At 39.2% G+C, this 26,975-nt stretch overlaps 1 protein-coding gene and 1 long non-coding RNA gene across 4 annotated transcripts in view; one reads left to right on the top strand and one right to left on the bottom strand.

Moving 5' to 3' along the window:
* MAPK1 (mitogen-activated protein kinase 1) overlaps positions 1 to 7,952 on the top strand; it is a 36,643-nt gene extending 28,691 nt beyond the window's left edge. The window contains exons 7-9 of the mRNA XM_065851972.2: positions 1,214 to 1,323; positions 2,043 to 2,170; positions 3,794 to 7,952. Coding sequence (XP_065708044.1) covers positions 1,214 to 1,323; positions 2,043 to 2,159 — 227 coding nt within the window. The 3' untranslated portion in view covers positions 2,160 to 2,170; positions 3,794 to 7,952. The remainder of the gene's footprint in view (positions 1 to 1,213; positions 1,324 to 2,042; positions 2,171 to 3,793) is intronic.
* The window catches only part of LOC136109366 (uncharacterized), a 39,116-nt gene extending 12,344 nt beyond the window's left edge, over positions 1 to 26,772 (bottom strand). For all 3 annotated transcript variants that reach the window (XR_011741737.1, XR_010652481.2, XR_010652482.2), the window contains exons 1-3: positions 26,393 to 26,772; positions 22,656 to 22,756; positions 2,602 to 2,689 (exon numbers count right to left, since the gene is read on the bottom strand). This is a non-coding gene — a long non-coding RNA (uncharacterized lncRNA). The remainder of the gene's footprint in view (positions 1 to 2,601; positions 2,690 to 22,655; positions 22,757 to 26,392) is intronic.
* Positions 26,773 to 26,975: the final 203 nt, after the last annotated feature.

Below are 26,975 nucleotides of genomic sequence, written 5' to 3'. Positions count from 1 at the left end.
TGCCAGGGGAACGTGCGGTTTGCACGGTTTCTGCAACGCCTTCTCATCTTGAGTAGCTTTGACAGCAGTTTTTCAAAAAGCTGTTTGTCAATCATTTCAGTGAAAGCATTGTCCGGGACACACTTTAGCATGGAGCAAGCATGTGAGTTTCCAGTGTTGAGAAAACTGCATCAAAATATTTGATGTTAACTGCTGTGCAAGTTTGCAGCTTTTCAAGGTGCCATTGAATGCAGTGCTAGGGCCTGTCTCTTCTGCAGTGCTGGGCACGCATCTCATCCTGATGCAAAGCTACAGCTACTTTGCTGCAGTAAGAAGCCTCTAGTTAAGTTCTGTGTCATGAATTATGTGGTGAGGAAAAGAAATGGAATGGAATTCAGGATATACTGCAGGTATCTTTAGGCTTCTTGCTATAATAATTCTGGGTTTTTCCTTGGAAAAGGAAAATGGGTTACAGTCGAAGTAGTTGAACAATTGCAGTAACTCTGACCTGTAACATTTGTACAGAATTTCGTCAGACCTCGCTCTCTGTCTTACTGGATCCTCAAGTTCTCTATGGATACTTTATGACTTGTCTTCAACAGATTTTGCCTGAATGTCATGAATATGAATATAATTGTATCTTAGCTGGAGAGTATCTTCTGGGCAGCCAGTTTTGCTGGAACAGTTCATTGTGATGATCTGGAACTCCTAATGACTTCTGGATGATATTTTTGTCAGTAAACAGCCAAGTTTTCTTTTCAGAATAAGAACATATTTGTGATTACTTACTCATCTCAGAAAAGCTCCATCTTGGTTTGGATTTTTGGCACAAAAATCCAAAGCATCTATTTGAGTGAAGAAAAATCCTGATCTCTTCCATTTCTACTGTAGCTAAAACCAGATTCTACTGTGGGGTTTTATGCATTTCTTCACTTGACCTCCATTCTGACACTAGAAGAGCCGTTATGAGGGTTTTACCTCCTTTACAGCAGATGGTGCCAGAGGCATCTGTAGCCAAGGAGCTGATGAGATGGGTGAGCGAGGAGACTCTGCCCAAGTTACAGGGAGGAATCAGCTGCTTCTGTTGCTGCTACTATAGCTGGGGAATTCCAGCTGTAAATTGAAATTAGTGCAAAACTTAGTGCAGAGTGTATTTTCTGTGTAATATTGGTGTTTACATGGCTTTTGTGCTTTAGGATGTGTATTAAACTCTTGCTCACTTTTTTTCTCTTAGCACTTGATTTGTTGGATAAAATGTTGACCTTTAATCCTCACAAGCGGATTGAAGTGGAGCAAGCTTTAGCCCATCCATATCTGGAGCAGTATTATGATCCAAGTGATGAGGTAAAGACATTGTTAAAATGTCAATGGTGATGAAATGATGTAATGGGTTATTCTCTTCATTAGTTTAAGGACAGTGTTTCTGCTGCTCTAATGGAGTTGAAGAATTAATTGCATCAATTTACCAAATTTTTGTATTTCTTGGTCTACAACCTTTTGGAGACGCAATGCAATAAATAGACGCTAAGGTGTACTCTGCTGAGAATGGAACTTCTTGGCTCACTATGTTCTTGTTTCATAGCGTCTGAGATGAAGGTGGAGAATAACGGAGTTTGCCATCAGATTATGCAGTTACAACCCCTCAATCTGAGCTTGCTGTAGTTTAGCATAAAATTCTGAGACATCAGGTTACTTTTGGTGCAGAAGTAGGGGCGAAGGAAATGAGCTAGTTTTTCTTGAGGGAGGGGTATGCTTATTCTGAGAAATTCAAATGTTTCAGATATTTTTTCTTCAGGTAGATATGAAGTTATGAGCCTTTAACAAATATTTTAACTTGTGGTTTAGATTTGAGTAGCTACTTACTATGGTTTGACTTAAAATTTGGTAAGCTAATATATAAAGCGCACAAAGGACAAATAAAATGAGTTCTTCCTTGACGACTGCGAAGTATTAGATATTTTTTGAAGTGCATTTTCAGATTTTTTTTTCCCCATACAAGGACTACATGAAATTCCACAGAACAGTATTATTAACAAAAAGTAATGTTTCTTTCTATTATTCAGCCTGTAGCTGAAGCACCCTTCAAGTTTGATATGGAGTTGGATGACTTGCCGAAGGAAAAGCTGAAAGAACTGATTTTTGAGGAAACTGCTAGATTCCAGCCAGGATATCGATCTTAAATTGTGCATAGGTAAAGTCACAGCAATATGAACCCACGGGGGCAGGGGGGAGAATTTGGAACTTTGTTACCACTAAAAACTGAGGGGTGATCTCATTAATGTTTATAAATAAATAAAGGGTGAGTGTCATGAGGATGAAGCCAGGCTTTTCTTGGTGACAACCAATGGTAAGACAAGGGGTAATGAGTGCAAACTGGAACACAAGAGGTTCCACTTAAATTTGAGAAGGAACTTCCTCTCAGTGAGGGTGACAGACACTGGACCAGGCTGCCCAGGGAGGTTGTGGAGTCTCCTTCTCTGCAGACATTCAAACCCGCCTGGACACCTTCCTGTGGAACCTCATCTGGGTGTTCCTGCTCCGGTGGGGGGATTGCACTGGATGAGCTTTCGAGGTCGCTTCCAATTCCTGACATTCTGGGATTCTGTGAAATGTAGAACTCACCTTGTTTCTGTTGACGTGCTCACAGGTGTAAAAGGAGAGTTTATGCTTAGTCGTTTGACCTCAGTTCTGTCTGTTGCTGAAGAAACTTCTGAAAATACAGTTTTTACTTAAATAGAGTAACTTCTGTGGCCACTGGCTTGAACATTCAAAATACTATATTTTGTTTATTTAAGCTTACTAGCTAACATTTGAAACCATTTTAATAATTAAAAGGTAAATCTAAGGTTCACACATCTGGCGCGTATTGTTAGCTGCGCATTGCCAATAGAATTAGACACAGCAACATGTGTGGTGCTTATTTCCTGTCTGTGTTTTTTAAAGCTAATTCTGTACAAGAGGCAGGAGCTGTACATGTACACATTCTGGAAGAAAATGACCTAAATTTTTAGGAGTAAGATGAATCCTGTTACTAGTAGGCTGTAGTATGAAGGGAGAGCAAATAGCTGACATTGGTAAGTTGTAGTTGATGATCTGTCCTGCTTGCCTCTTTGCCCAAAGCATACTTACCTGGGTTGTGTTAGGGATTAAGGGATAAAGGGACTGGGGATAAAGATATCAGTGATCTAGTGCTAACGGAAATTTCTGGTTTGCTAAAACTGTTACCTTTAAATGTGACTATGAAGAGTTGATGTGGTTTACGTGATGCTGAAATTTAACTATTGTACTCAGCTTGATAATGATATGCTGATAATTTGTCCTAGTCATTTGTGGTTAGAATTATTAGCTATTCCACATCACAACAGGTTAAACAAACATAGCTGACATCCCAGTGAAGGCCAGTCCCCAGGCGGTGGCCTAAACCAGACAGTTACGGTCTCTTTCTGTGCCTTTCTGCTCCCCCTACACACACCCCAGGACTTCTTAAACTATCTCAGTGTGTTTATTTCTTAAGATTCAAAACTTCCTCCTTGGCTGTAGTTTTGGAAGTGAGAAGCAATGTGAAAATAACAGATAATTCAGATAAACAAATAATGTACTTCATTAATTAGTTCTGATTAATCTTCCTGATATTTGGAAGATTTACATTTTCAATTTAAAATGTAATTTACTAATATTCACAGTCTCTGGCACTTTTTTTTAATGTATATTGGCACACAGTATAAATAAAGCATAGAACTAGGAAAGAATGCGTGTTGTAAAAGGCGATGTTAAAACCTTCTTCACTGAAATGTGTCTCTGCTCTTTTTTGTAGGACAAGGACTTAAAGGACTGGGCATGCTCAAACGTTGCTGTTCCTCTTCCCAGTTCTTTATTGTTGGTCATGTCTTGTGGCCTCTCTCAGCTTATCCACTAACTCCTTTGAGCCATTCAGGAGGGCAGTTCCTGGTAGTTTTGGCTTCTCATGCTTTCAATGAATCTTTTAAGGCTGAAGAATTGTAATTGACACTCCTATGCGTAATGCCCATTGTTGACCTGTTGCAGTACTGTACTGTAAGTGCACCTACTGCTGGCCGTATTTTAACTGCTTGCTTTCTGGTTTGAAAGATGCAGTGGTTCCTTTCACTCCCGGATCAATATCCAAGAAGATAATTCATTAACCTGTAAGAAGTTTACACCATGAACTATGTTTTTCTGACTTTACTGAAGTCGCTGGCATTTTTTTTTTTAGAAAAGCTACTATTCAGGGCACTTTAAGTCAGTGACATCCCAGATTTTTTTTGCACTTCCTTTTTAAATAGAAATGGGTAGCATCCGGCAGAGTTTATACCATTATGCTATGGATTACAGCATAAGTTGCGTTCATGTTAATCTTGCTTATGCACTTGTTTGGGTGTCCTGTGCTGTACATACAGGTATTATATACAGCGTAAGAGCCACATAGGAACCCAACTTAATTGAATTCATCTAAGAAACATTTTTTTTTTTCCATGTAGAGACAAAATTTGTACCTTTTTTCCCCTGCCTTTTCTAAAAGAGATCATTTAAAGTTTAACCATGTTGGAGGCATGGTACTTCCAAAGTTCATACCATGTAGTGGTGTTTATAAGGCTTGTGCAAAGAGAATGAGTGGCAGCTCGCCAACTTATGTTTACTCACCGTGTGGTGGAAGATTAACAAAGAACATAATGGCACGATGACCTAATGGCAAATGCTTTTCTCTGTGGAAGGCATCCATGTGCGGTGGCAAGCGAGAAACCAAAATACGATGTTAATAAACTGTCTACATACTGCATACCAATGAAATGCTTCAGATGAGGATGATAGTTTTTACCTTTGAATCTAATCACTGACATTCAGAATTCTTGCAGAGAGGAACACTGCATCTTTAAATGAGAAAGTTTGATTTTACTTTTGCTCCTACAGCATGTCAGCATCTCAAGTTCATTTCTTGCAACCTACACTATGGTGATTTGTAATCCAGCCTCCATGAGCTCGTGACATGAAGTACTGTTCTGTTGTCAAGTACTATCAAACTTTTCTGATAATGCTGAGTTAGGACAACCAAACAAAGCTAGCACTAAATAATGTTTAAAATTGTATACCTTTTAATGATCTTTTCAAGTATTTGTTACTGAAATTGTATAATGTGGAGTTTACTAGGTGTTATGTTCCAGTGCAGTGCCTCCTTTTCTTTCCCCACTGCTCTCTGTGGTGAGAAATTTGCCTTGTTTGAAATAATTACTGTGCCCTCGCATGACTGTTAAAGCTTTCTGTGCAAAGATGATTGTCTAAGTGCCACATGCCTATGATTGAGAGAAAAAATAATCTATTGTTACCTCTGAGTTGTGTTCAACTGAAATGCTATTCAACAAATAACTTAGGAAAAATAGTTCTATTTTTAGCTTTTCATATCTCTGCTGTCTTTTTCTCATTTTATTTTGGCAGCAGTGAAGAATGGATTGTATAAAGACTGCTTGCTAATATGAACAAAATGCACTTGTAATTCCTGGAAATAAATTTAAATCTTATATCTTCACATTAACATTAAGAATTAGTTTTTGGTTTCCTCTTGGGTAACGTGTTTGAATGGAAATCAGGTTCAATTGCTACTGTAGTATATAAGGACGCTTGCTGGTTAATAACTTCAGGCTCCTCATACCATTTAGTCTGCTCTTCAACGAAATCTAGAAAGCCATTAACTTAGACTTCAATAGATAAGGGTGCTTACAAGATTCCATTTCAAAATTTTCTTTTTCCTATATTTTTAAGTGTTGGTCTGCCAAAACTAATTTTTATTAAGCAAGGGTTCATCATTAAAGGGCATTTTCTATTAGGAAGTTCCTGTGGTACATAAATCTCTGTTGCGGGGAACATACTAGGAGCATTGTCAGGACACTGCGCAAGTGACCATTGAATTGTGGTATGGAACCTATGCTAAAAACATTTCTATGGAAATATGCACTTGACTGTTGATACTAGTGTAGAAATTTCTCAACATTTCTACACATCTTTACCAAAATGCTTTTCTCACTGAGTTTTGAAAAGTTGAAATATTTCTAGAATCTCTGCTACTTGTATGATCATTACTACAGGAATAATTTTTGGCATGGTTGGAAAGATGACTGTTACTGAAATATGTTTGTAACACCTCCATCTTAATTTATTAAGAAAGAACTTTTGTCAGCTTACTTCATATTTCTCTTTCCAATTATTTTTTTTTAATACTTGCTTTAATTTTGGATTTTTGGAGAGGTGTAGACTTAGCCCTGCATTGTGTCCCTCAGAATGAGAAGCTGAGGGTTTGCTTTACCCAACATCTGGTGCTTTGGGGCTTTCTTCCTTAGCTATTCTTGCTGAATCCAATTGGCATCCATCAGTATCAGCAACCACATTCACCAATCCTTTACCGAATGCAGTAAACATTGTTGGGTTGAATTTGTTGATGCGTCAAATGCAGAAGCATGATTTTTTTTTTTTTCGGTCAGATTTTGAAAATAGTTTAAAAGAAGGTGCCTATAACAACACTGTGTTAGGTCAGTTATTTCATCATTTTACATTGATTTTTTTTTTTTCCTTATGTAGTTTTAATATTTTAGAGTGGAGAACAGCAACTCCTAATTGAATTAACATGCATATTTCATGGTAAAGGTGTTTTGAGAATAAGGAATGTAAAGAGTTCACTGTCAAAAACATTCCAACCTTACAGCTGAAGAAAAATATGCAAACATAAATTTCTCACGGATGCTCTGGCAAACAAGCATCTTACTCTGCTGTCCTGACTGTCACCAGACTCTTCCTCATCAATATTGCACGTTCTATCCAGGCTGAAGTGTCCAACCCGCGCTGGGCTGAGCGCTGCGCTGCACCAGGAGCTGTCGGGCTGCAGCGCTGACGTTGCTCAGCAGTGGCCAAATGAGACCCGAGGAGCTGAGCGTGGTTTTCCTCACAGAAGGAGAAAAAGAAAAACCTGTTGTTGCTGCCCACTGTAATATGCTACAATATATTTATACCATGTCGAAGTTGTTTGCTGAGCAACTGTACTATAGATTTAAACTTTATTAATATATATTTGCTTATGTTAGTGTAGTTTATATAGTCCTTGGTTATTGATAAATTTATTGTGTTGTTACAGCACAGTGATATGGTATAAATATAGGTCTATGCATACACACCATGTACTCATGAATTTGGTCCCTTGCATAGTACTTTTATATTTGTACAGCTATGTCTTCAAGCAATCCCAGATTTTAGGGGAAATATTTTTGTAAATGCAGTGGTTTAAACAAAAAAAAGTCCAAACAATCCTTTTACTAAGTTTTAAATACATTTGTGGTTCAAAATGGTTTAGTTAACAATTGAAATCAAGACACTAAATTAGTGAAAAGTGCACATTAGTAAAGTGAAGCTTACAATGGTTTTTGTAGCATGTGCTGTGATCAAACTAAGTCAAACATTGGAGGAAATGTAAAGCTTGGACTACCTTTGTAAATCTAGAACAAATTTCTAAAGGTTGCAGCTGGTTTACTTACTATTGTTGCCTTTTCTTGTGTTGTACCAGTGTAGAGCACTCTTAAAATACTCAAACTGCTTTGTCTTTGCTTTGTACTGTTGGTGCCTTCTTAGTCATGTACCCCAAGGTCCTGCATAGCTACTTTAGTTAATGGTAAGTTTAAAATAAAAAAGCAAAGGAAGATTTTATAAAAAAAAAAATAAATTCATTTTCTGTATGTTCTTATTCATTGTAACAATTAAACGTTTATATTGTGACAGATTTGTGATTTGGTTAATCTGTATAGATCAATTGTAAGTAGCAAAGGTTTATATTTCGTCTTATTCTTTTGATGTTGTAAACGTATGTGGTTTTCTTTTTTTGAATCAGGTAACTTAATGTTCTGTTTTGTTTTTGGCATCTGAATCTTGTAAAAACAAATGCGAAGAAAATCATTAAATTGTGTCCCTGTATTACCAAATCAGCATAGTACTGTGCATATATAGAATGACTGGAATTTTGCTTTACAGTGAACTGCTGTTCTGTAAATCATAGCTACACGATATGTATTACATTAGCTTATCTAAAAAGTTACTGTCGCTTGAACACTGCAGTGGTGAGTAGCCCACATTTCACATTTGTAAATACTCAAGTTTGCTTGTTCCACTGTATGATTATACCAGCTTGAAATTAAATTAGGGAAACATTCCAAAAAAACCCAGGTGAAGTTTCTTCATACACATGCAGAAATGTTTTATCTTTGGTGCAACGAAGTTATGAAATCATCAGTATTTTGAACGGTTGGGCACAGAGTAATGCAAATAGATCCCAGCATATCTGATGATTCACAGGCTTTTTTGACACTCTTTATACTGATATTCCTATAGCTATCGCCTCGTTCCCATGAAGTCTTGAAAATAATTACTTGAGCAATCCTTAGAGAGCAAATGTTTTCATTTTACTACAAAAAGGTTTTTTCTCAGGCCAAGGGTTTTAAATGTGTGATTTCTGGGAACAATGTGAGCGAGCTTACATCACTGTAATGGGTGTTTAATGATTTTTTTTTTTTTTTTTTTTGTAGCCTAAAATCAGACTGTGCCAAAGAACTGAACTCTTAAAAGAAGTAGTTGGATAATGGCAGCTAGAAACTTCTCTAATCAATATGAAAACAGAAGACGTGACCTAAACTGAAGAGAGTTTAGCTATAACTGACAGTTCTGTAACAATTCTGAGAATTAGCTTGTCAAAATTCATCTCTCCATCCCCTCTTTGGCTTTCACAGCAGAGTATGTAAGGTTTTTTTCCCAGAGTATTACAGAATTTCATTTTTGCCATAAATAGGTTTATGTGTGTGCTTTCTTCTTAGCTGACTGTACCTGCCTCTTGCTGTCTTTGTTCCCTCTAGCAGAGTGCTGTGTTTGCAGTGGCATCTGCTTCTACAAGTTACTTCAAGGTATGACTCCACTGCAGCTTGTCTCAGTGAGGGTTTTGACAAGCTACTGATTGGCTTAACACTCTGGTAACCCTTGTTTAAGTACAGTTAGTGTGAAATATTAATAGTTACCATATTTCACCACAGTTGGACACTGATCCTCTCTATCTGTGGACTTCAAGTATAACAGGCACTCAAACTGTTGAAGTCATAGACAAGGGATGGGTGCTTGTGGCCAGCATGGGCTGTCCTGGTTCAGCAGGAGTCCCCAGGGTGCTCTGGAAGCTGAGCCCGGTAAGGTGGTTGTACTCAGATCATGAAGGCTTGTGAGGAGCTACTGAGTACATGTTTATTTGAAGAGATTAGTGTAGGTCTGGTGGCATCAAGCTTTGTAGAACTGATCCCTGGACTTTCTCTGCAGACCAAAGATGGCAGGTTCTATGTTCTGTATGTTTCATTTTCAGTTTGGTTTTTTTTCCTACTAAATTGCATATATGTAACACTTGACAAGCTTCAAAAATAAGAAAAACATTTGAGGTGTGTAGAAGACTTAGAAACTTCATTGCATCAATACGCATTGTGTCTGTTGATGGTTATCTTGCTCTGATGTATCTTTCCACCACGCATGGAACTCTTCAGCTAGATTCAGAAGAGTTCTGGGGCTTGAACTCAGGTTCTGAAGGTGGCTTTGGTGAGTCTGCAGTGTGACATCCTGGTGTTCTGCCAGTGTTCACATCCTCTGTCGGAATGTGGTTGCACTCAACATAGTGTTCATGTGGAGTCTGATGCAAGAGTTCTGTAACCCCTCTGTCTTACCCCTTTGTATGTTACTCATGCTGATAGCTTTTCTTCCAGTTGTTTTCCAGACCTCTGCTTGTTTTTTCACTACAACTTGCTGTTGACTTTTTTCTTTGTCTCCCTATTCAAAGTGAGTCTAAAGTCCCACTTGTTCAAAAAATCTTTCTTCTGTAGGATTCATGAGCTTTTTGATGGTAAACAACAGATTATTGATCTTGTTGGTGAAACTGCATATCTACTGAAGAGGTAAGCAAGGAAGCTGGAAAGTCACCTGGGACTCTTCCTCTTGGAAGATACAGCCTGTGATCTGGTATCTGTACGTGGGTTTCTGAGAAGACAATATAAAAACAGAAGGAGCAGAAAGGAACTGAGCATTTGGTTGAGATGTGGCATAAAACCATGTTCCGCTGGGTTTCTTTGCTACTGTTGGGAACTTCTGCCTGAAGTCCAACAGTCCCTGCTTCCAAGTTTTCTCTTTTTGACTCTAAAGATTTAAATACCTTGTGGATACTGAAAGCTGCCTGTTACTTCCCTAAAGTTGCCTCTCATCTTGCTCTCAATGCACAGACAGAGCCCTTTTACCTTAAGTTCCTTCCCTTTCCATCTGATTAACGAGTGTGGCAAACAAATGTGTGATCCTTCTAGCTTTTCATTTTGCTTGGTACAGAGGTAGCTTATGTTTGTACACGAGGACTAAAAAAAAGGAACCCTGAAGTATTCTATTTCTGATTTCCCAGAAAAGAGCAAGAACTACATTGACAGCATGTTGAGTGTGAAGCATTTTCTCTTCTAAAAATAGAAGTTAAAAAATACTTTCATTTATCTTGTCTTTGAGTTTGTGCAATGCTCAACTGCATTAGCTGTTGACTGAAATACTAGTTCTCTGCGTCTCCTGCCGCTGCTGCTTGGGCTGGGCTGACCTCTGGTTGTGCTGAGTTACTGTCTTCCTGCAATGCTTCTGTTCCTCGGGGTTTTACACTTCCCATGTTGGTGTTTTTCTCTAAAGTCCCTTTGTCTCCTATGACCGACTCAATGACTTCACTTCTTTGGTCTGACTTTATCTTGCATGGCTGTAATTACCTACCGTCTCACAGGTCGACTTTTGTTTGCTTTTTTATTTTTCCCTTCTGCAAAGCTGAGTCAAGGACACGGTTGTGCTTGCAGAGCTGAGCCCTGGGCTGCTGGTCACAGCCTCTGGGGAGGAAACAGCGCATGGCAGCTCCTCTCCTGCTGTTGGTCACCGCAGCGCCAGGGATGGCACCAAGACGTTGTGCAGTGACCTGTTCATTCCACCTTACAATTTTAATGCTGAGCTTGAATACACAACCCAGAAATAACAATGGAAAATTTTAGTCTTTGTAGCCATGATGCATGCTTCAGCACACCTGAAAACAATATCAAAATTCAGGCTTTTCTAGCAAAAAAATATAATAAAACCCAAAGCTCTAAGGGAATGTCTTTGTTTTTTGTTTGATTTTTGTTGTTGTTGTTATTTTGGGGGTTTTTTTGTTTGTTTTGTTTGTTTGTTTGTTTTTTTTTTTGTTTTGTTTTGTTTTTTTAAATTGCTATTACTAAAAGACTTGAGATGCACATTCTAGGGGTTTGTTGTTGCTGTTAGATCCAAGACTAAATGGCTTGCTCTGAAGATGTTTTTCTGCCTTAAGAGTGCAAATGCAAAAATGCTGAATATTCAGAATTTTGGTTTGAGATTCACTGAACTGATTATACCACAAGTAATACGAACAATTCAGAGGAAGGTTTCTTAGTCAAGCCTTTCTTCTAGTTTACCTTTGATTTCAAGAGCTAGTACTTAGAAGAAAATTATGACAAAACTTTCTGTATTCCTGGAAGTGTTAAAACTCACAAATACTCTAACTTGTAGTTGAGACATAGCCTGCAGAAGTATATACATGTACAAAAACTAACAAAAAGCTTTTTAAAAACACAGAATGCATTTAAAAGTCTAAAGTTTGAACTCCTGAGTCTATTTGACTAGGTATGCCGCAGACGCGGAGGGAATGCAAACTTTTGCAGGCCAGCTTACACGCTCAGAAATACTTTAATTAATGTTGTTGATGTCTGTGTTTGCTCTCACATGCAGCATAAGTGCAGCACTCCAGGCAAATAGGCGGGCATTAAGGAAGAAAAAAAAAACACCTGTGGTTATTTCTTAAGCATTCTTTCATAGCTAAACTTAATTTATAAACTTGTTTTTGAGGGTATGTTTGGTGTTTTGGGAGTACTGTATTAAGCTGTTTTTACAGCTGACGTGGTGACATTTCTCTAAGAATAACACGCTGTCGTTCCAGCATGGCAAAGGTCTGCATAATTCATGTGTGCTCAGCTTAATCACTGGTTTTCTTCTTGTGACAATAAATGGCATTGTACCAAAAGCAATATATCCTGTGTCTAGTTAGTAGTGGAAATAATTATTACTGTGAAGCTTTTATTTTCATTGTCTTTCCAGCGCTTGCCACTAGCATGGATCATGTGCACTGACAGTTGCTCCAGGCTATTAAAGATGTCTGGGGCGGGGGGAACAGTCCTGAATAATACTTTCTGGAAGCTGCTGCTGTACTTTGAAGCAGAGAAGGGTTGCATCTGATGCTGCGTTAAGCATATTTTCTGAGTCTTATCATCAGAATACATCTAGATCTCTAGAGTGTTTCTCCAGAATTGTTCCTCCACATTTTTCCTCTTGAGAAAGGCCCAGGCTCAACACCAGCATCATTAGACCCAAGGATTATAAGAAAGCGAAAGGGGTTTTTTTTTCCCTCTGCTTGATTTTGGGATTCTGCTAAGTTGTGCGCAGCCTTATTAGATCACAGCACCGTAAAAAGACTTGTGGAATGCTGCAACTGATTTTGCTCACCAACTGCTTAAGAGCAGATAAGACCACACAGGCAATATACAATGCATGGGAAGTCTCTAGGCTTAAGTTCTGTCCCTCCTGCTTCTCCCATAGCAATTCCGTGCTACTGGTTCTGCAAGTAAACCCACCCTGGATAACCTTCCGTTAAAAGAGAGAAGGTTTGGTTTTTTCCTTTCTGGGTGCTCAAAAGGGCAAGATACTAAGACAGTTATCTCCCCACCACTTGCATTTGACTGCTAGTGTGTAGTATATATCATACTGAAGTGTTGCTGTACAAAAATTTTAATGCTGAAGAACTTGCTGTTCTTAATGTGTATATTCCTTCTCACTGTAGAAAAATACCTACTTCCCGTTATAATTAAATAGCTTTTCTGCATTTTCTGTGCACATTTTTCCTCTGCTGCCTCCTACTCTTCTAGATGTGACTTACTTTACTGCTAATGGTGTCATAAAAACTGTAGCACTACAGGTGTCATGTGGTAACTTGTAAATAAAATGACTGTAAACACATGGTCAAGTTATTTGTGGTGCTACTCTGTAAATGTGTGACATACCTTAGCTATAAAGTGTAACTGTGCTTTCCTGAAGGACCTATGCTTTGCCCTTGGTGATTATGAAGTCGCTGTTTGTACCTTTTACAAGAAACCCTTCAGTGACTGGCCTCCTCAGCAATCTGGTCCTAGTAACAAGTTGCAGGCAACTACAGCATTGCCAGCAATTATTTCTAGGCAGTAACTTTGCAGCATAATTTGCCAGATGACAGCAAATCAATGCTTATGTCAAACTGATTGTCAGTGGAGCAATAATACATTTTTATGTAAATATCTCTAAAAATTTGTGTAGTAAGTAGAGAACACAAGATTATTTATGGTTGGAAGCTGATTAGGAAGCTGTTGCTGTGGTAGCGTTTTACCCTTGGAGCCGATCAGCTCTAGCAAAGGGGCTGTCTGTTTCCTATCCAATTGAGAGGGTGGCGGAAAAAAGTGGAAGAGGTCTGACCTGTGTAGAGAACACAAAGTGCTATGTTTTGGTTAAAAAACCAGATACACTGCTCTGCTGCCTTCCCTTCGTGGTTGGCATGCTGTCAGAAATGGAGCAGCAAACGCTGTGGCTGGCTGCAGGGCTGCGCAGGCAGAGGAAGGTATGGCAGGCACTGCCAGGAGCTGGTGGGGACATGTTTATGAACAATACTGCCTTTCTCTTCCAGAAAACAGTCCTGAGATCTAATTAGCAGTCAGATGTTAAGCTCTTCAGAACAATTTGCCTTCGTGTATGCATGTGTTGTGGAGGGCCTGTCATTGGTCTGTGTACCAGTAGATAAAATTTAATGTTTAAGGGTTTTCATGCCTTTTTTTTTGGGGATGAATGTTTTAGGCAGTCCTATGGAATACTTTAAGAAAATACTCAAATGACTGAATTTTCTGCAGTGCTGGAGAGATACGGCCTGTCATTCCCAACTACCTGAGGCTCCAGTCAGCTGTATTTGCGTATGCAGGTAAAAAACACCTTCTACTCCACACCATGGCAACAGGCTCTTTTTAAAAAGCTTGTCTGGGCAGGGGCGGGTGGGCTGATCGAAATGTGCGGTTCATAACGCTGTTCTTCCTGTTGGGTGCCTCTACGGAATCACCCTCTGCAGTTCTCTCTTCCCTGTCCCTCTGGCTTCATCCCATGGCTTTTCCTGCCAGTGCAGATTAAATGATGTTGCTTGTCGATGCCTTGTCTGTGACTGATAAGATTTTCCTCCCTCTTCCACTCTTTAAGTTCATCTGGAAGCAGAGTTCAGTCCAACTTTAATTCTGAAATCGGTTTTGGCTCGTGGTTTTTGTTTGAGTTTTGGTTTTGGGTTTGGTGTTTTTTTGGGGGTGAGAACTGTTGGTAGTTATTACAGGGCTGAGCTTTTTGATAGGCAAATGACACTTCCTTGTGCGACAGTAATAAAAACCTTGGCAAGCCCCTTTGCATATGCTTGCTTTGTTTTGTACAATGGACTTGACAGAGAAATAAATCAGAACAGATTTTTTGCTTTCCTTGTGTATTGTGCTGACAGTCATCAAGAACACACTAATTTGGGAGAAACTGTTTTTAGAAATTGCTCCAGTTTAGCAAACATTTTGTGCATTAATTTTAAAATAATTGTCCTTGTGATCTGCAGTGTGAGTACAGTTATCTGAAGGGACAGGCCGGTGGCAGTCAGGCAGCACGTGCACAACATCTAGTCTTGAGTTCTGACACTGCCCAGGAGGGGAAAAGCAAATAAGAGGAGTCATAGCTCTTTTAAAAGCAGCTGATGAGCCAAAAATGCTATTTGATGCTGTCTAATAATGTTAGCTATGTTCAGAGTTTAAATAGTGCCAAATAAATGAGCAAAGGACAAGTAATTTGCCCTCTGCTTTCAAGATGTGGACAATCAACAGCTGGGCCAGCCTCCTTCATCACTCTACTTCAGACACTGCCAGCCATAGATAGTTAGTTGAAAGTGGCTGCATTAACACATGTACTTTTGACTACAAATTCCCCTCATACTTTTGTTAAGTAATTAAGAAAATTGCTTTCCATTCAAATTAGACCTTTAAAGTCAGGGGAGAAAGAAATGAACTTTCAGTGTTGCTCATGACTTTAAATGATTTGATATGGTAATATTTCTGCTTCTTGGCTTTCAGTTGCTCCTGTAGCTCTTCACCTCATTCTTCCCTTCACATCTCCTTCCCTGTAACTGCTACATAATCTGTGGGAGCCTGATTCTTTTCAAGGTATTTAAGTGAATTAAGAGGCAAGTACCACATGGAAACAGTTCCACTTAACATGGATCAAACTGTTTCTCAAAGCAGGAGCTGTGACACAGTAGCCTGTGGCCTTTTACCATAAGGGGTAATTGAGTTTGATTTACAGCAAGCATATTAAACTGAACAATTCAAAGAATAAACATACTCAAAACAAATACAGCCCTGTTCAGAATAAAATGTCATGTCCATGACATCTACTGAATGGAATCTCTGACAAGACAAATCCAAACAAACAGGTACTAGAAAACAAAAACATCTCAGAAGCAATGCTCTTGAATGAATGAAATTTATGTATGCGACAGAGATTCTCTGAAGGTGGTGATTATAACCCAGTCATTTTCTGGGGGCAGAGAGGTGGGCAGCAACAATGAAGCCTGTGGCATTTCTTGTATAAACATTTCTATCTGCAAATTGCCACACACCTCCTCAAATGAAGATAGCAATTAATTAAGCAGGAGAGTCCATTTCAGCTCTCAAGATGCTTATTCCAGATATTCCAAGTATTGCTTTGGCATTTACTTGCTCTGAAAATGGATTAATGATGACATTTTTGTGTTAAATTATTGAAACTTGGCATGTGTATATTTTGGTTTTACTTGAATGTGTTAATCACTTGAACACCCAGTAATTTTCATGATGAAAAGAAGTGTGACAGCCTTTCAGTGATCCTGCCTTGCTACTGCCTGCTAAATGTACTTGAATTTGGAGGAGGGGGAAACATGACTTATTTTTCTTTTGGAGTGTACTCTTCCATGCCCTGGAATGTCTTTAGAATGAAATAATCTTCAGGTAGACTAGTGAAAATTACAAACTCTCTGTATGGCCTGTTCAGGGATAATAAATACATCTGTATACCCTTTGCACCTACTTAGGCAGTGAAGAGCTGGTTAATATCTAAAAAGCTTGAGGAAAACAGATAATGTAAACTCAGCTCATGCTCTCCTATAAACACAATTCCTATATCCTGCTGGTGACTAAACCACAGGCTGTCACTTTCCAGAGCTTGGTAATTAGCAGAAGTCACAATGCTGCTGGGTGGTTTTTCCAATGCCATGTTGTTTTTATTAATAATTTTGTCTGCACGTCAAATTTTTCAGCAATAGGGCTATATAGTCTCCAGAGCAGAAAAAGAACACACCTAAAATTTGCCATAGATGTAATCATACTTTTTATCCAGCCTGCCACTAGAAACCTCGCATCCATGAAAATCTAAATAAAAGCTGTTGAAGGAAAAGCGTTAACTGTTGCTTAGTCCTATGTGCTTCATAGCTTTCCTGCCTATTCCAGGAACTGTGGAATTGTTGGACTGATTCTGGCCTGCAGCTGGGCCATCTGCTGGTGAGAAGTTGCCATGAAAATTGTTCATATAAATAAAAACCTCCCTGACTGACAGTTTGAGGTGATCACTAAAGAGCAAAATTTATAATAGTAATACCTAGAGTGTTCAAAAAAATATTGTGGAAATTCTCTAGAATGATAGCTCAATGTTTATCAAAGGCTAACCTAGAAACAGTTTAGAGCAGGAACATACCTATGAAAGTGTAGTGAATGATTCATTTTTTTACATGGCAGGTTTTGGGGTTCTTTTTTTTTGTGTGGGTGTTTGTTTTTTTTGTTTTTTTGTGGGGGTTTGTGTGCCTTTTTTTTTTTTTTTCCCCTCCAAGCAGGCTGAGTCTCGCAGTGTCTGTGGAATATGACTGGTCAAGGCAGTAGAAATGAGGATTACAAGAAAATTTTGCTGCCTGAGGACTGAGTTGATAATTTTCCCAAAACTTGGATACCGATTGAGACGACATATTGCAATATTTGCACTTCATCCCTATGTTGCCTGTCAACCTTCTGTCCTGGTGTACTGCAGAATGTGAAGCAGCAGCATTACCTCTGTCTTTAAGTAATCATTATTGCATACTATTAGATACGGCTGGTAGCTTTTGTGCTCAGTGCTGGATGCTGCTGTCTCAAGCAGATGTAGGATAGCCTTTTATAGCTTTCAACTGCCCCTTTTCCAGTAATTTAGAATGTTAACCATGCTGTGGCTGAAAAGAAGGGCTGAGTCTCCTTCGCAGCAGCCCAGTCATGCTGTTCCTCTCCTGTCCTCTTCCTTGTTCTGCCTCACTGGGCTACAAGCTACACTGGCAACTGTGGCAAGCTCAGAAAATGTTTTGACAAACATGTAACTACCAGTGCAGACCAGAAGAAGTATTCAGTAGCTGTACAGCACAGCACGAAACACAGTGTGTAGGTACTGTGTGTGTAGTGCCTTCTGATTAAGCAACACATTTAATGCAAATATTTTTTCTTGGTACAAAAGCTAGCAAGGAATTCTTCATATAAAACTGTAGTGCAGCCATGAGCAAATTTAATTTATGAAATGCATATGATGTCCAGCAGAAAGAATTAGACTTTCATAATATTAATTCACTAAGTGTCAGTCTTCTCAACCTGCACTTATTTTCAGATCTCTGAGCATATCTGCAGGGTATATAAAATGGAATTCTAGATATGGAATGTGTTCCAGCTTGGCACTTACATTACAAGGTAAGGCTGTTCTGTCACTCACTTTTGGACATCATGGATCCTCTACATGACATAGCAAGAGAGACTGTTCTTGCTAGGCATATTTTGCTGGGGCCTGCGACTCACTGTTGCACCTTCTTTGTTTCCATGTCATATGGATCAGGGGATATGTCTTTCATATTAGGACTGTCAAAATATATGTGCGTCCTGTCATGTACCCGGTAACCAACTCCATACCAGTTTCTGGAAACATAATTGTATTCTCTTCATCTCTGCAATCTTGCACCTCTGACAATATTTTTAGAGAGATTAATGCAATTTCTGATGCAATTGCTAGAAGCTCTATCCAGTAATATACAAGCTGATATCCAACAGAACTGAAAATCTGGTATACCCTGTCAGCTCACCGCCTTCCTGCTGCCAACATTGAATGTGCTAAAAGTGAACTACTTTTTTTTTTTCAGTCTGAAGAAATGTATAGTTGTGCTATACACCAAAATATGAACTTACATATGTGGGATATGAACAAGGGCCTCGCTGAGCTATGTGGTCAGTGAGTCCAGTGCTGGTGGCCTCTCTAGTTTCTGCTGTGTGTTTTGTCCTTTCCTATGCTGAGTTATGGTTTGGGTGGTCAAGCAGTCAAATCATGGCAGTTACTGAATACATTTCTAGTTCAGGGATGGCAGGAGGAAATTAATTGAAAGGTATCTGTTTTTTTCTTCCATTCAAATGCTAGCATTTTATTTGAGGACAACCACTTGGTTTAGAGAAGAAAAAAAAGTTGCCAAAATAAACAACACTCATCTGTGCTTATGTTTTCATAGAAACTCTAGGCAATTCTTCAAGGTAAGTGGCAAGTTACTTCACTCAGCACACCAAGTTAATAGTGAACAGTAACATTACTGCAGATTGGAGTTTAAAAGTGCTGATTGATAGGCGCTTGTTCTTACTATGTGCCTGGCTGAGGCTTCTCTAACAGTAACGAGGAGGATGTAATCAAATACTATGATTGATAGTGTTACATGAGGAAACAGGCAATGCTTGCTTGAGCTAATCTTGTCTTTAACCAGTCTCCCTATTTCTCTATTACCAGAAACATTTGACCCATTTGTTCTAAAATTTATAAACGAAGTTCATATATTTACTTATCAATATGTATATAAGGATGATGGTAAGAAGAGTCAACCTGTTACAAAAAAAAATCAGTACAGCTTCAGCCACGAGATGGAGCCAGTGCAGTATCTGGCACATCTTCTCAGTTGAAGAGATTGTTACATGCTATTTTGTCTCTAAATCCTTCAGCAGCTTTGAGAGGATTGTTTGCCTCTCAGTTACTGAGATAGCATTGGAGAAAACAAAAAACCAGAAATACCCAGTAGTTAGGGTATGGAATTCATGTATCAATGATTCCAACCCACAAATGAAACTCTTACAGCTAATCTAATAATGAAAAATAAAAATCAGTGATGCTTCTTTTGTGACTCTAAATAAAACTAGTCTTTAGACTATATCTGTCTTCACATAATTCTAGAGAAAAGCGTGAGTGTGATCCCTTGAAGTTTTACCCTGCCCTGCTTCATTTTGCCCTGTAAACAATGGGCTGGCTACTACAAGAAGTCAATCCTCCTAATCAAAATAGGTTCCTATTATTAAAAAAAATTAATATCCTAGAGCATAGCTTTATTAAGGAAACCTATGTTCTAATTCACCTTTGAAAAAATTTAGGTGACTTGCTGGTCATTCTCAACAAGAGAGATCTCCTGAACGTAGCCAGACTTTTAACTTCTACAGTATGTCTGGACCAATTCAGGAGAAAACACTAACAAGCTGAAAATGTTTGTACATCAAATAGCTAACTCTTCTTTTTTATGAGATTATCAGTAGCAGAAGTCTTCATTAAAGTGTCAGTGCATTTATGAAGAGGCCAGTCACATCCACTTCTTTCAACTTAAGAATTAATATGTTTATATAATATATGATCTGCATGGTACTGCTTGTAGAAAGGAAAAATGAAGTTAAACATCTGTAGTACTCATTTTATACTTCATCTATTGTTTATTCAAACAGCTAACTGCATTAAAATAGATGCTGTGAGGCTGATGGATTAATAACAGATTAATGGTAGCAGAAAGCATTTGCTTAGCATTGTATAAACTATCATTGTCTAAAAACATCTATAACATGGGGTCTGTGGGGTGGCCTAACATTTTTATTAGACCAATTACTGTGTTATCTCTTCCCAGAAGTCCATTTTGCTTATATTATCTTAAACATCAGTGATTTTCAAATCTAATTTGTGTTTAAGCAGTTAGAGAAACTTCACTATATGTTTCTAGTAAGTTATTGAAAGTGGTGTTATAACTTACATTCAAAAAATCAACTCAGTGTCTCTGATATATCTGAAATGCTATTTGTTATTCAGGGAAGGTAACAAACTAATCAAGATTTTGTTTCCCTCTCTATAAGGCTTCTCTGGGGTTTAAACTTTACAAATCTCCTTGCTTAGAAAAAAAGGTGGGAACAGGCAGGTATTCATGTTCTTGAAGTGGGAACAGCAATTCTAAAATGCCTTTGGGGATCCTAATGAAGAATCAGTTGAACACCTAGCAATTAACCAAACAGATAGATATGATAATCAGGCTGTCTAAATAGGAAAAGAACAGTCCTGTGCTTGACAGGGACAAAAATTGCTGCTGGAATCCACAGTTCAAGAAATCTTTTGATAACTTAGAGGAGGATCTGAGAAGAGATACAAAAAACAACTTAGAAATTGAAAAATGTGCTTTGTAAAATGCTATTACTCAAAAGGATGACTTGCTCTTGTATCTGCCGTGAGTCCTATTGTCTCAGTCTTACTGATGAACGAAAAAACAGCTGAACAATTAAACTAAATACATTCAAGGGAGAAATAAGATGTAAAGTTTTGCCAATGAGAGTAATTAATGACTGGAAAAAGGAATTAACAATTTGTAGAGACAGGATGTTCTAGGATGTTTTCCTAAGGGATGTTCTGGTTCAAATGACAAGTAATATCACCAGTCACATGGCTTCTATCTTACAGCAAGTTGTACCACATGACTACGGTAATCTCCTTGGCCCTATTTATCTGTGAAACGATAGAATATGCTTGTGCTGGATGCCCTAATCTGGACAGGATACAAAATGAAGATGGAAATGTAAGTCTAGGATTTAAAATGAAAAACACACCTCTTGGCAGAAGGGAAAAAAAGAGAAGGAAAAAAAAAAAATCAACAAAACCACAATACAACCTAAACCAGAAAAAGCTTGAATCCCTGCCTCGAGCCAACTGTTTTACATATATAGGCAAGCATATGCAGAATATGTTTTTATAAAACATGTCTCAACAGAAAATTGAGCTCTGTTTTTTCACGGCTCGCAAAACACAGGTTTAACTTCTCAGATAAGTAATAGCTGGCCAACAATTAGCCAGGGAGTCTATAGCCACATGAAACAGATAACAATTCTATAAAAAAGGTGGATTTTATAATATGTATGTGTACATTGAAAGCTTATTTAGTTTTTTTTTATTACCTCTTTCTTTTGCCTCAGAGAAATGTGTCTTCTGCTTTCTTTACTGCTAAATACAGACAATACGTGCTAGCATTTGCTTTTGCACTTTAAATGCTACAGTCCTCATAAAGTGCAATTAGTTTGTATGGGGTGTTGTGCTGGTTTATTGTGTTCCCACTCCTGTTTGCATGCTAAATTGAGGTTCAAATGTTCCACTACACTGTGTAATTTACTTACCAGGAATAAATAGCTGGAAAACTAAACATGCCATCCCCAGTCTCATGGTAAAGTGAAGTCTGATTCTTGCCTACAGTCTCAATGTATCTTGCTGGAGACACAACCTAGCCCTCTCAGCATTCAGAATTACCCAACCAATATCAGGGGTTCAGAATAGTTCTGTCTTTTCAGTTTTTGAGCATGATCTAGACTTATTCCCCCTCTACCCACCCACAAGGAGCTTGGGATAGTTTAAAATAACTACTACTTTTCAGAGATGAGGAGGAAATTATAGTACTCCTGGGTTAGGTTCTAGTTCACTGACAGATTTTGGCCAGTCCAGTCATGTACACCAATGGACTTTCATATCAGAAATTAGATCAAATTACTGAATTCTGAAACAGGTCACAAACAAATTTTAAGACTGCTTACCACTTTTATCCTGTTTTCCATCTCTAGTATGCTTTCACATTAAGTATCAAAATGAGTCTGTATTCGACAGATAAAATGCTTATGCTTATTTCACATAAAGAGAAACGTGAGGTAGATTGCCCATAGACAGTAAGATTTGGAATTTCAAAGTTAGGACTGAGAGATATAATGTACAGCTCACAGCACTGGCTAAATCTACAATTTTAATTAAAATGGAATGATCTTCTAATGTATACTTTTGGTACTGCTTTTTGGCCTTGAATCTTCTTTCGTAGCAGTCTAAAGCATATCATAATGAGCCAAAACACTTGTGACCCCAATTTTAGGACCTAATTGCTACTGTATCTCACCTTTGGGTCCTGATCTGTGAATCCTACAGTTACAGAGGTTGTAATTGATTGACTGTGCCAGATACACAAATTGAACAGTTATAAATTCTCCCATTAGAAAAACACTCTTGTTAATTTTATAGAGAGATATGCACATGCATTCACACATTACAATTCTGTTCTGCTCAAGTCTCTTGAAAGACTTTCTGCAAATGCAGTGACAGCTAGCAGGAAAAGCAGAAACAACAAGTTGCAGGGCTTCCTCACTTACCAGACGAGGCAAGTAGCTGCTTGCAGTCCCTGTAGCTGTCTCTGCTTTTGAGGACAGTCAGAACTTCATGGATCCAGTATCTTTTCCTCTCCACAGTTTGGCTAGTACAAGAAACAAATTTCAAGAATAAATATGGCTGTCACTTGTTATGATCACCATTTTCACTACTGTGCTTGTATCAAGATGATTCTTTTTGTTGGTCTTGTATTTTTGTTAAAGACCAAAAGGAGTACATAACAACACCCGAATGCTTATAGGCTCCTACTAGTGTTACCTTGCAGTGAAAGGTCTAGAGTTTCTAGTGAAAGCAGATCTTTAAGTATTATAAAACCAAATTCGGGGAGGGGGAAGTAACTTAGCTACTAATGTATGTTGAAGGTTGAAGGGCTTGTATGCTGCCTAATTCCCTGATGAACTTACCTGCTTCAGGTAGAACACTTGTCTATCTGTCAGTCTGAATATCAGAAAATTTTAGGTAACATCTGGTTTTGTTATTTCAAATGTCACACAAGAGATAAAAGGAGCACTTCCACAGTGATTCTGGGCATAAAAAGAGCAATTCAGATTGTACAGGTGACAAATCACCCTCCAGTGGTGTGTACTTCAGCTAAAACAGAGAACACCAAACTTTGCAGCTCTAGGACCAATAGAGATTTAACATCTTGAGGAACCAAAGGAAAGAAAGATCCTGACATTCTTTCTCAGTTTGGGTGTCTTTAATGGTCCTTCCTGCCTCTACCTGTCCTGTTTCAAGTTTGTCCTGTTTTCAGAATGGCCTTTTATGTTTTTAGATACAAGTCACCTACCAGTTCTACTTCTAATGTGCTAAACCACATGGACTATGACTGCATGCTGTCTCTCTGACTCCCATAACGCAGTGAATTCCAGAACTACAGACCATAACGTTGATTAGAATCTTAACAGGAACAGCAACATCCCCCCTCCATTACAGAATTATATTTAAAGAGAAGTTTCATGATGCAGAACTCACAACAGGAACATAGACAAGACCTGTCAGTGTCAAAATCAGTCCTATTAAAATGGTGCGCGTTGTATTACTGATGATAATATGATTACAATTATGACACTACAGAGGATTCAGTAGTAGCAGTAGTAGTAGTGGTAGTACGACTTCTGCTTTGCTAATCAAGATCAGAGCCCCGCTCTGAAAGCCAGACTTGACCCTCAGAGTTTACAATCTAAACGGTATAGAAATTGAGATGCAAGCATTTAATTTCTCCCACACTTCTTAGGTTATTTCACTGTCTCGGTGGACTACAGGCAGTACTTCCAAGAACGTCATGCTGTATCAGAGGTTTATTCATACAAGCAACCTTAGTCTGCTCCCGAAAGCACTGAATACATCCTTGACATGTCTTTATCATTAAAACAAAACAAAACAAAACAAAAAAAACACTAAAAAAAAAAAGAGAAAAAAATGGAGAAAAAGATGGTATTCTAACAGTGCAGCTTGTGTGTTTGTTACTAGGGAAACAAACAGCAAAGAGAAAGAAACCCTCAGTGTCCTTGTCATTTGGATCTTCCAGTGGTGTAGCAGAGCTTGTGTTAAAACAATGGAAACATTGTTCTACTTTCGGGATCCTTTGCTGTCCTCACTGAGTGACAGACACTTCTTTCTCCCCCTTGTCCATCTTGTCAGCTCCGAAAAGGAGAGTCACTTCTATATTCAGGATTGGGCTGCTGTGTGGGGTTTTTTTGTTTGTTTTTTTGTTTTGTGTGTGTGTTTGTTTTTTATTTTTAAAACTCCTCCAGTCTATTTTAATGTCTGTTTCTGTGTAACCTGGTTAGTTCCTGACAGCTAAATCAAGATCACAGCTTTTCTCTCAAGGTAAACAGAAAAGAGAAACCCCATGTTACATTCACATCGGTAGAAAAGCCTATACAACAGCACTACTAACTCTGAATTTGTACTTCCAGTCAGTATTGGGACAGAGCATCAGCAAGACTTTAGAGAGGGCAAGAGGTTATGCAGCATCTGCCACATTTCAGCATCAGGCTGTGCAGCTGTGATCCCTGAGGACTCTGCATGTGCGGTATCATTGCTTCTGAGGCTCAGGGGTTGTGTATCGCGGTGGGAGCTTCACCACCAGTTTCAGTGAACCAGCGAGGTGTCAGTCATTGCTTACGTGGACTGACACCTCACTTTGTGGGTTGGGAGGATGACCGGCAGAGATCAGTGTTGTTTTTATCACAACTTTCTGCTCATTGTCTAATATTCCTCGTTCCTAATCCTCAAAAAGAGGACAGAAGTTGGAACTATGGTAAACATACTGTGGTATAGTACTTAGAACCTGTAAAATCCAATATAAGTATTAACTTTTTTTAAAAGGCCAAAGCAATTACTTCTAAAGCAGACATATGGGAACTTTTTTTACACAATTCATGCAGCTGGCTGCATGAATAGGGTACAGGATCAGCCAGACCAGATGCCAACAGCTATTCGTCTAGTCAGGTATCCTTCGACTTGATAAAGAGGAATGGAGTAAGAAACCTGTTGTAATTTCTCTGCTAAATTATGCTACATCCCTGCCTCTTTCTCCAATTATTATCTTGTTGTACATCTTTATCATACATCTCACCCAACTCATCTGTGGGAACTGGACTGGGAAGCTTGAGTTGGTACACTCTGAAGCGAGGCCAAACCAACCAAAGGATTATCACCTTTTCTCCTTTTTACAAGACTACAGCTATCAACACTGGAGCAAGAGAGATGACGGGAAAATTGCAATAAAAACCCTACTGGAAACACTCTCACAGATGTTTGCTTCCTGCTGTTTTGCCAAAAACGTATTTCTTCTTTATTGTGCGTGACTTTTTGTACTGTTCTTCAAGAATGGCCATTAATTTGCCATTAAGAAAGAAGAAGCATGTGACAAAAAAATGTAAGAACATGTGAATTATAGTAAAAAACTGATCGGCTGAATAAAATCAGCTAGCACATGATTTATTGATTATAGCCACTAGCTGAATTGTAATGGATTATATTTCTCTAATATTCTGCAAAGTACCAAGGCCCCTTGGGTAAAAAGACCCACTTGATAAATACTTGGAAAAAAAGATGTCAGTACTGACAAGAAGAAAAGGAGGCGAAGGAAATGTTATTGATGCTGCATTTATGTAGCATGACAAAAGAGCCCTGCCTTGGGGCACAAAGTGGAAATGACAGCTTTGTCACAGGCTTTGTCAGTTTGTATCTCTATACTCTTTGCCCATGGAAATAGAAGTGTACAGCCAAAATAAACTAGGGGCCAGCTTTTATTTACTTTTTTAAGGAAAATAAGATCCTTGCCAACAGACCTCAGATGCTTCAGAAACTACTTGTATGTGAGTTGTATTCTGGTTTTCTTAATCCTCAAAATAGTTATTCTATACCTTAAAAACTGTATATTTTTTTTTCTTTATAAGCAATGAACTCTTTCCGAAACTCCCTTTCCAGAAACAAGTGCTCTGACCCATTCTACTGATCTTCCAATCTCCAGCTGACTTCTTTCCTTAATGTTTATCCTACAGCACTGAACACAGTCGTGTGATCCTCCAGAGTTTTACCTACTTTCAGCAGAAAAGTGGAAAACAAATATTCTCCCGTGAGGAAAAAAAAAAAAAAAAAGCCTGAGCAATCCTACATTGCTTATTACAGTGCCTTCGCATGGAAACCCTTCAGGAAATACTCAGGGTTGAAACCATGACCGAGGGGGCTGCTCCGGCTGAGAATTTACCTCGTGTTGATTTCGCTCCCCGCCCCGGGCAGCTTTTCTCTTCAGCTCTTTCTTTCCTCCTCAGCTCTTTCTTTCCTCCTCAGCTCTTTCTTTCCTCCTCAGCTCTTTTCTCCTCAGCTCTTTCTTTCCTCCTCAGCTCTTTTCTCCTCAGCTCGCTCTTTCCTCCTCAGCTTTTTCCTCCTCAGCTCTTTCCTCCTCAGCTCTTTCTTTCCTCCTCAGCTCTTTCCTCCTCAGCTCTCTCCCCTCAGCGCAGCCCGCGCGGGTGACAGCCCTCAGCGCGCGCTTCCCGCCTCACACCGCCGAGCGCCCGGGCGCGGGAAGCGGGGACGGGGGGGGCGCTCTCTCCACGCGCACACGAACACGGGCCCCCCTGCCTCGCGCACAACGGCCCGCGGGGAGGGGGAGCGAAAGGGGGCGGAGCAACAGGGGGCGGAGCCAAGATCGCCCCGCCCCTTCCTCCACAAGGCCGAGAGGGGCGTGTGGGCGGAGCGCCGCGCGCCCCCCAGCTCGCGCGCGCCCCCCGCAGCGGCCGCTGCTCCTGTTCCCTCTCCCGTTCCCAAGGGGGCGGGGCGAGCGCGAGGGC

This window comes from Patagioenas fasciata, chromosome 17 (genome assembly GCF_037038585.1).
Source record: "Patagioenas fasciata isolate bPatFas1 chromosome 17, bPatFas1.hap1, whole genome shotgun sequence".
Taxonomy (NCBI): domain Eukaryota; kingdom Metazoa; phylum Chordata; class Aves; order Columbiformes; family Columbidae; genus Patagioenas; species Patagioenas fasciata.
The sequence above is the reverse complement of the archived record's forward strand: the minus strand, read 5'-3'. Positions and strand labels throughout refer to the sequence as shown.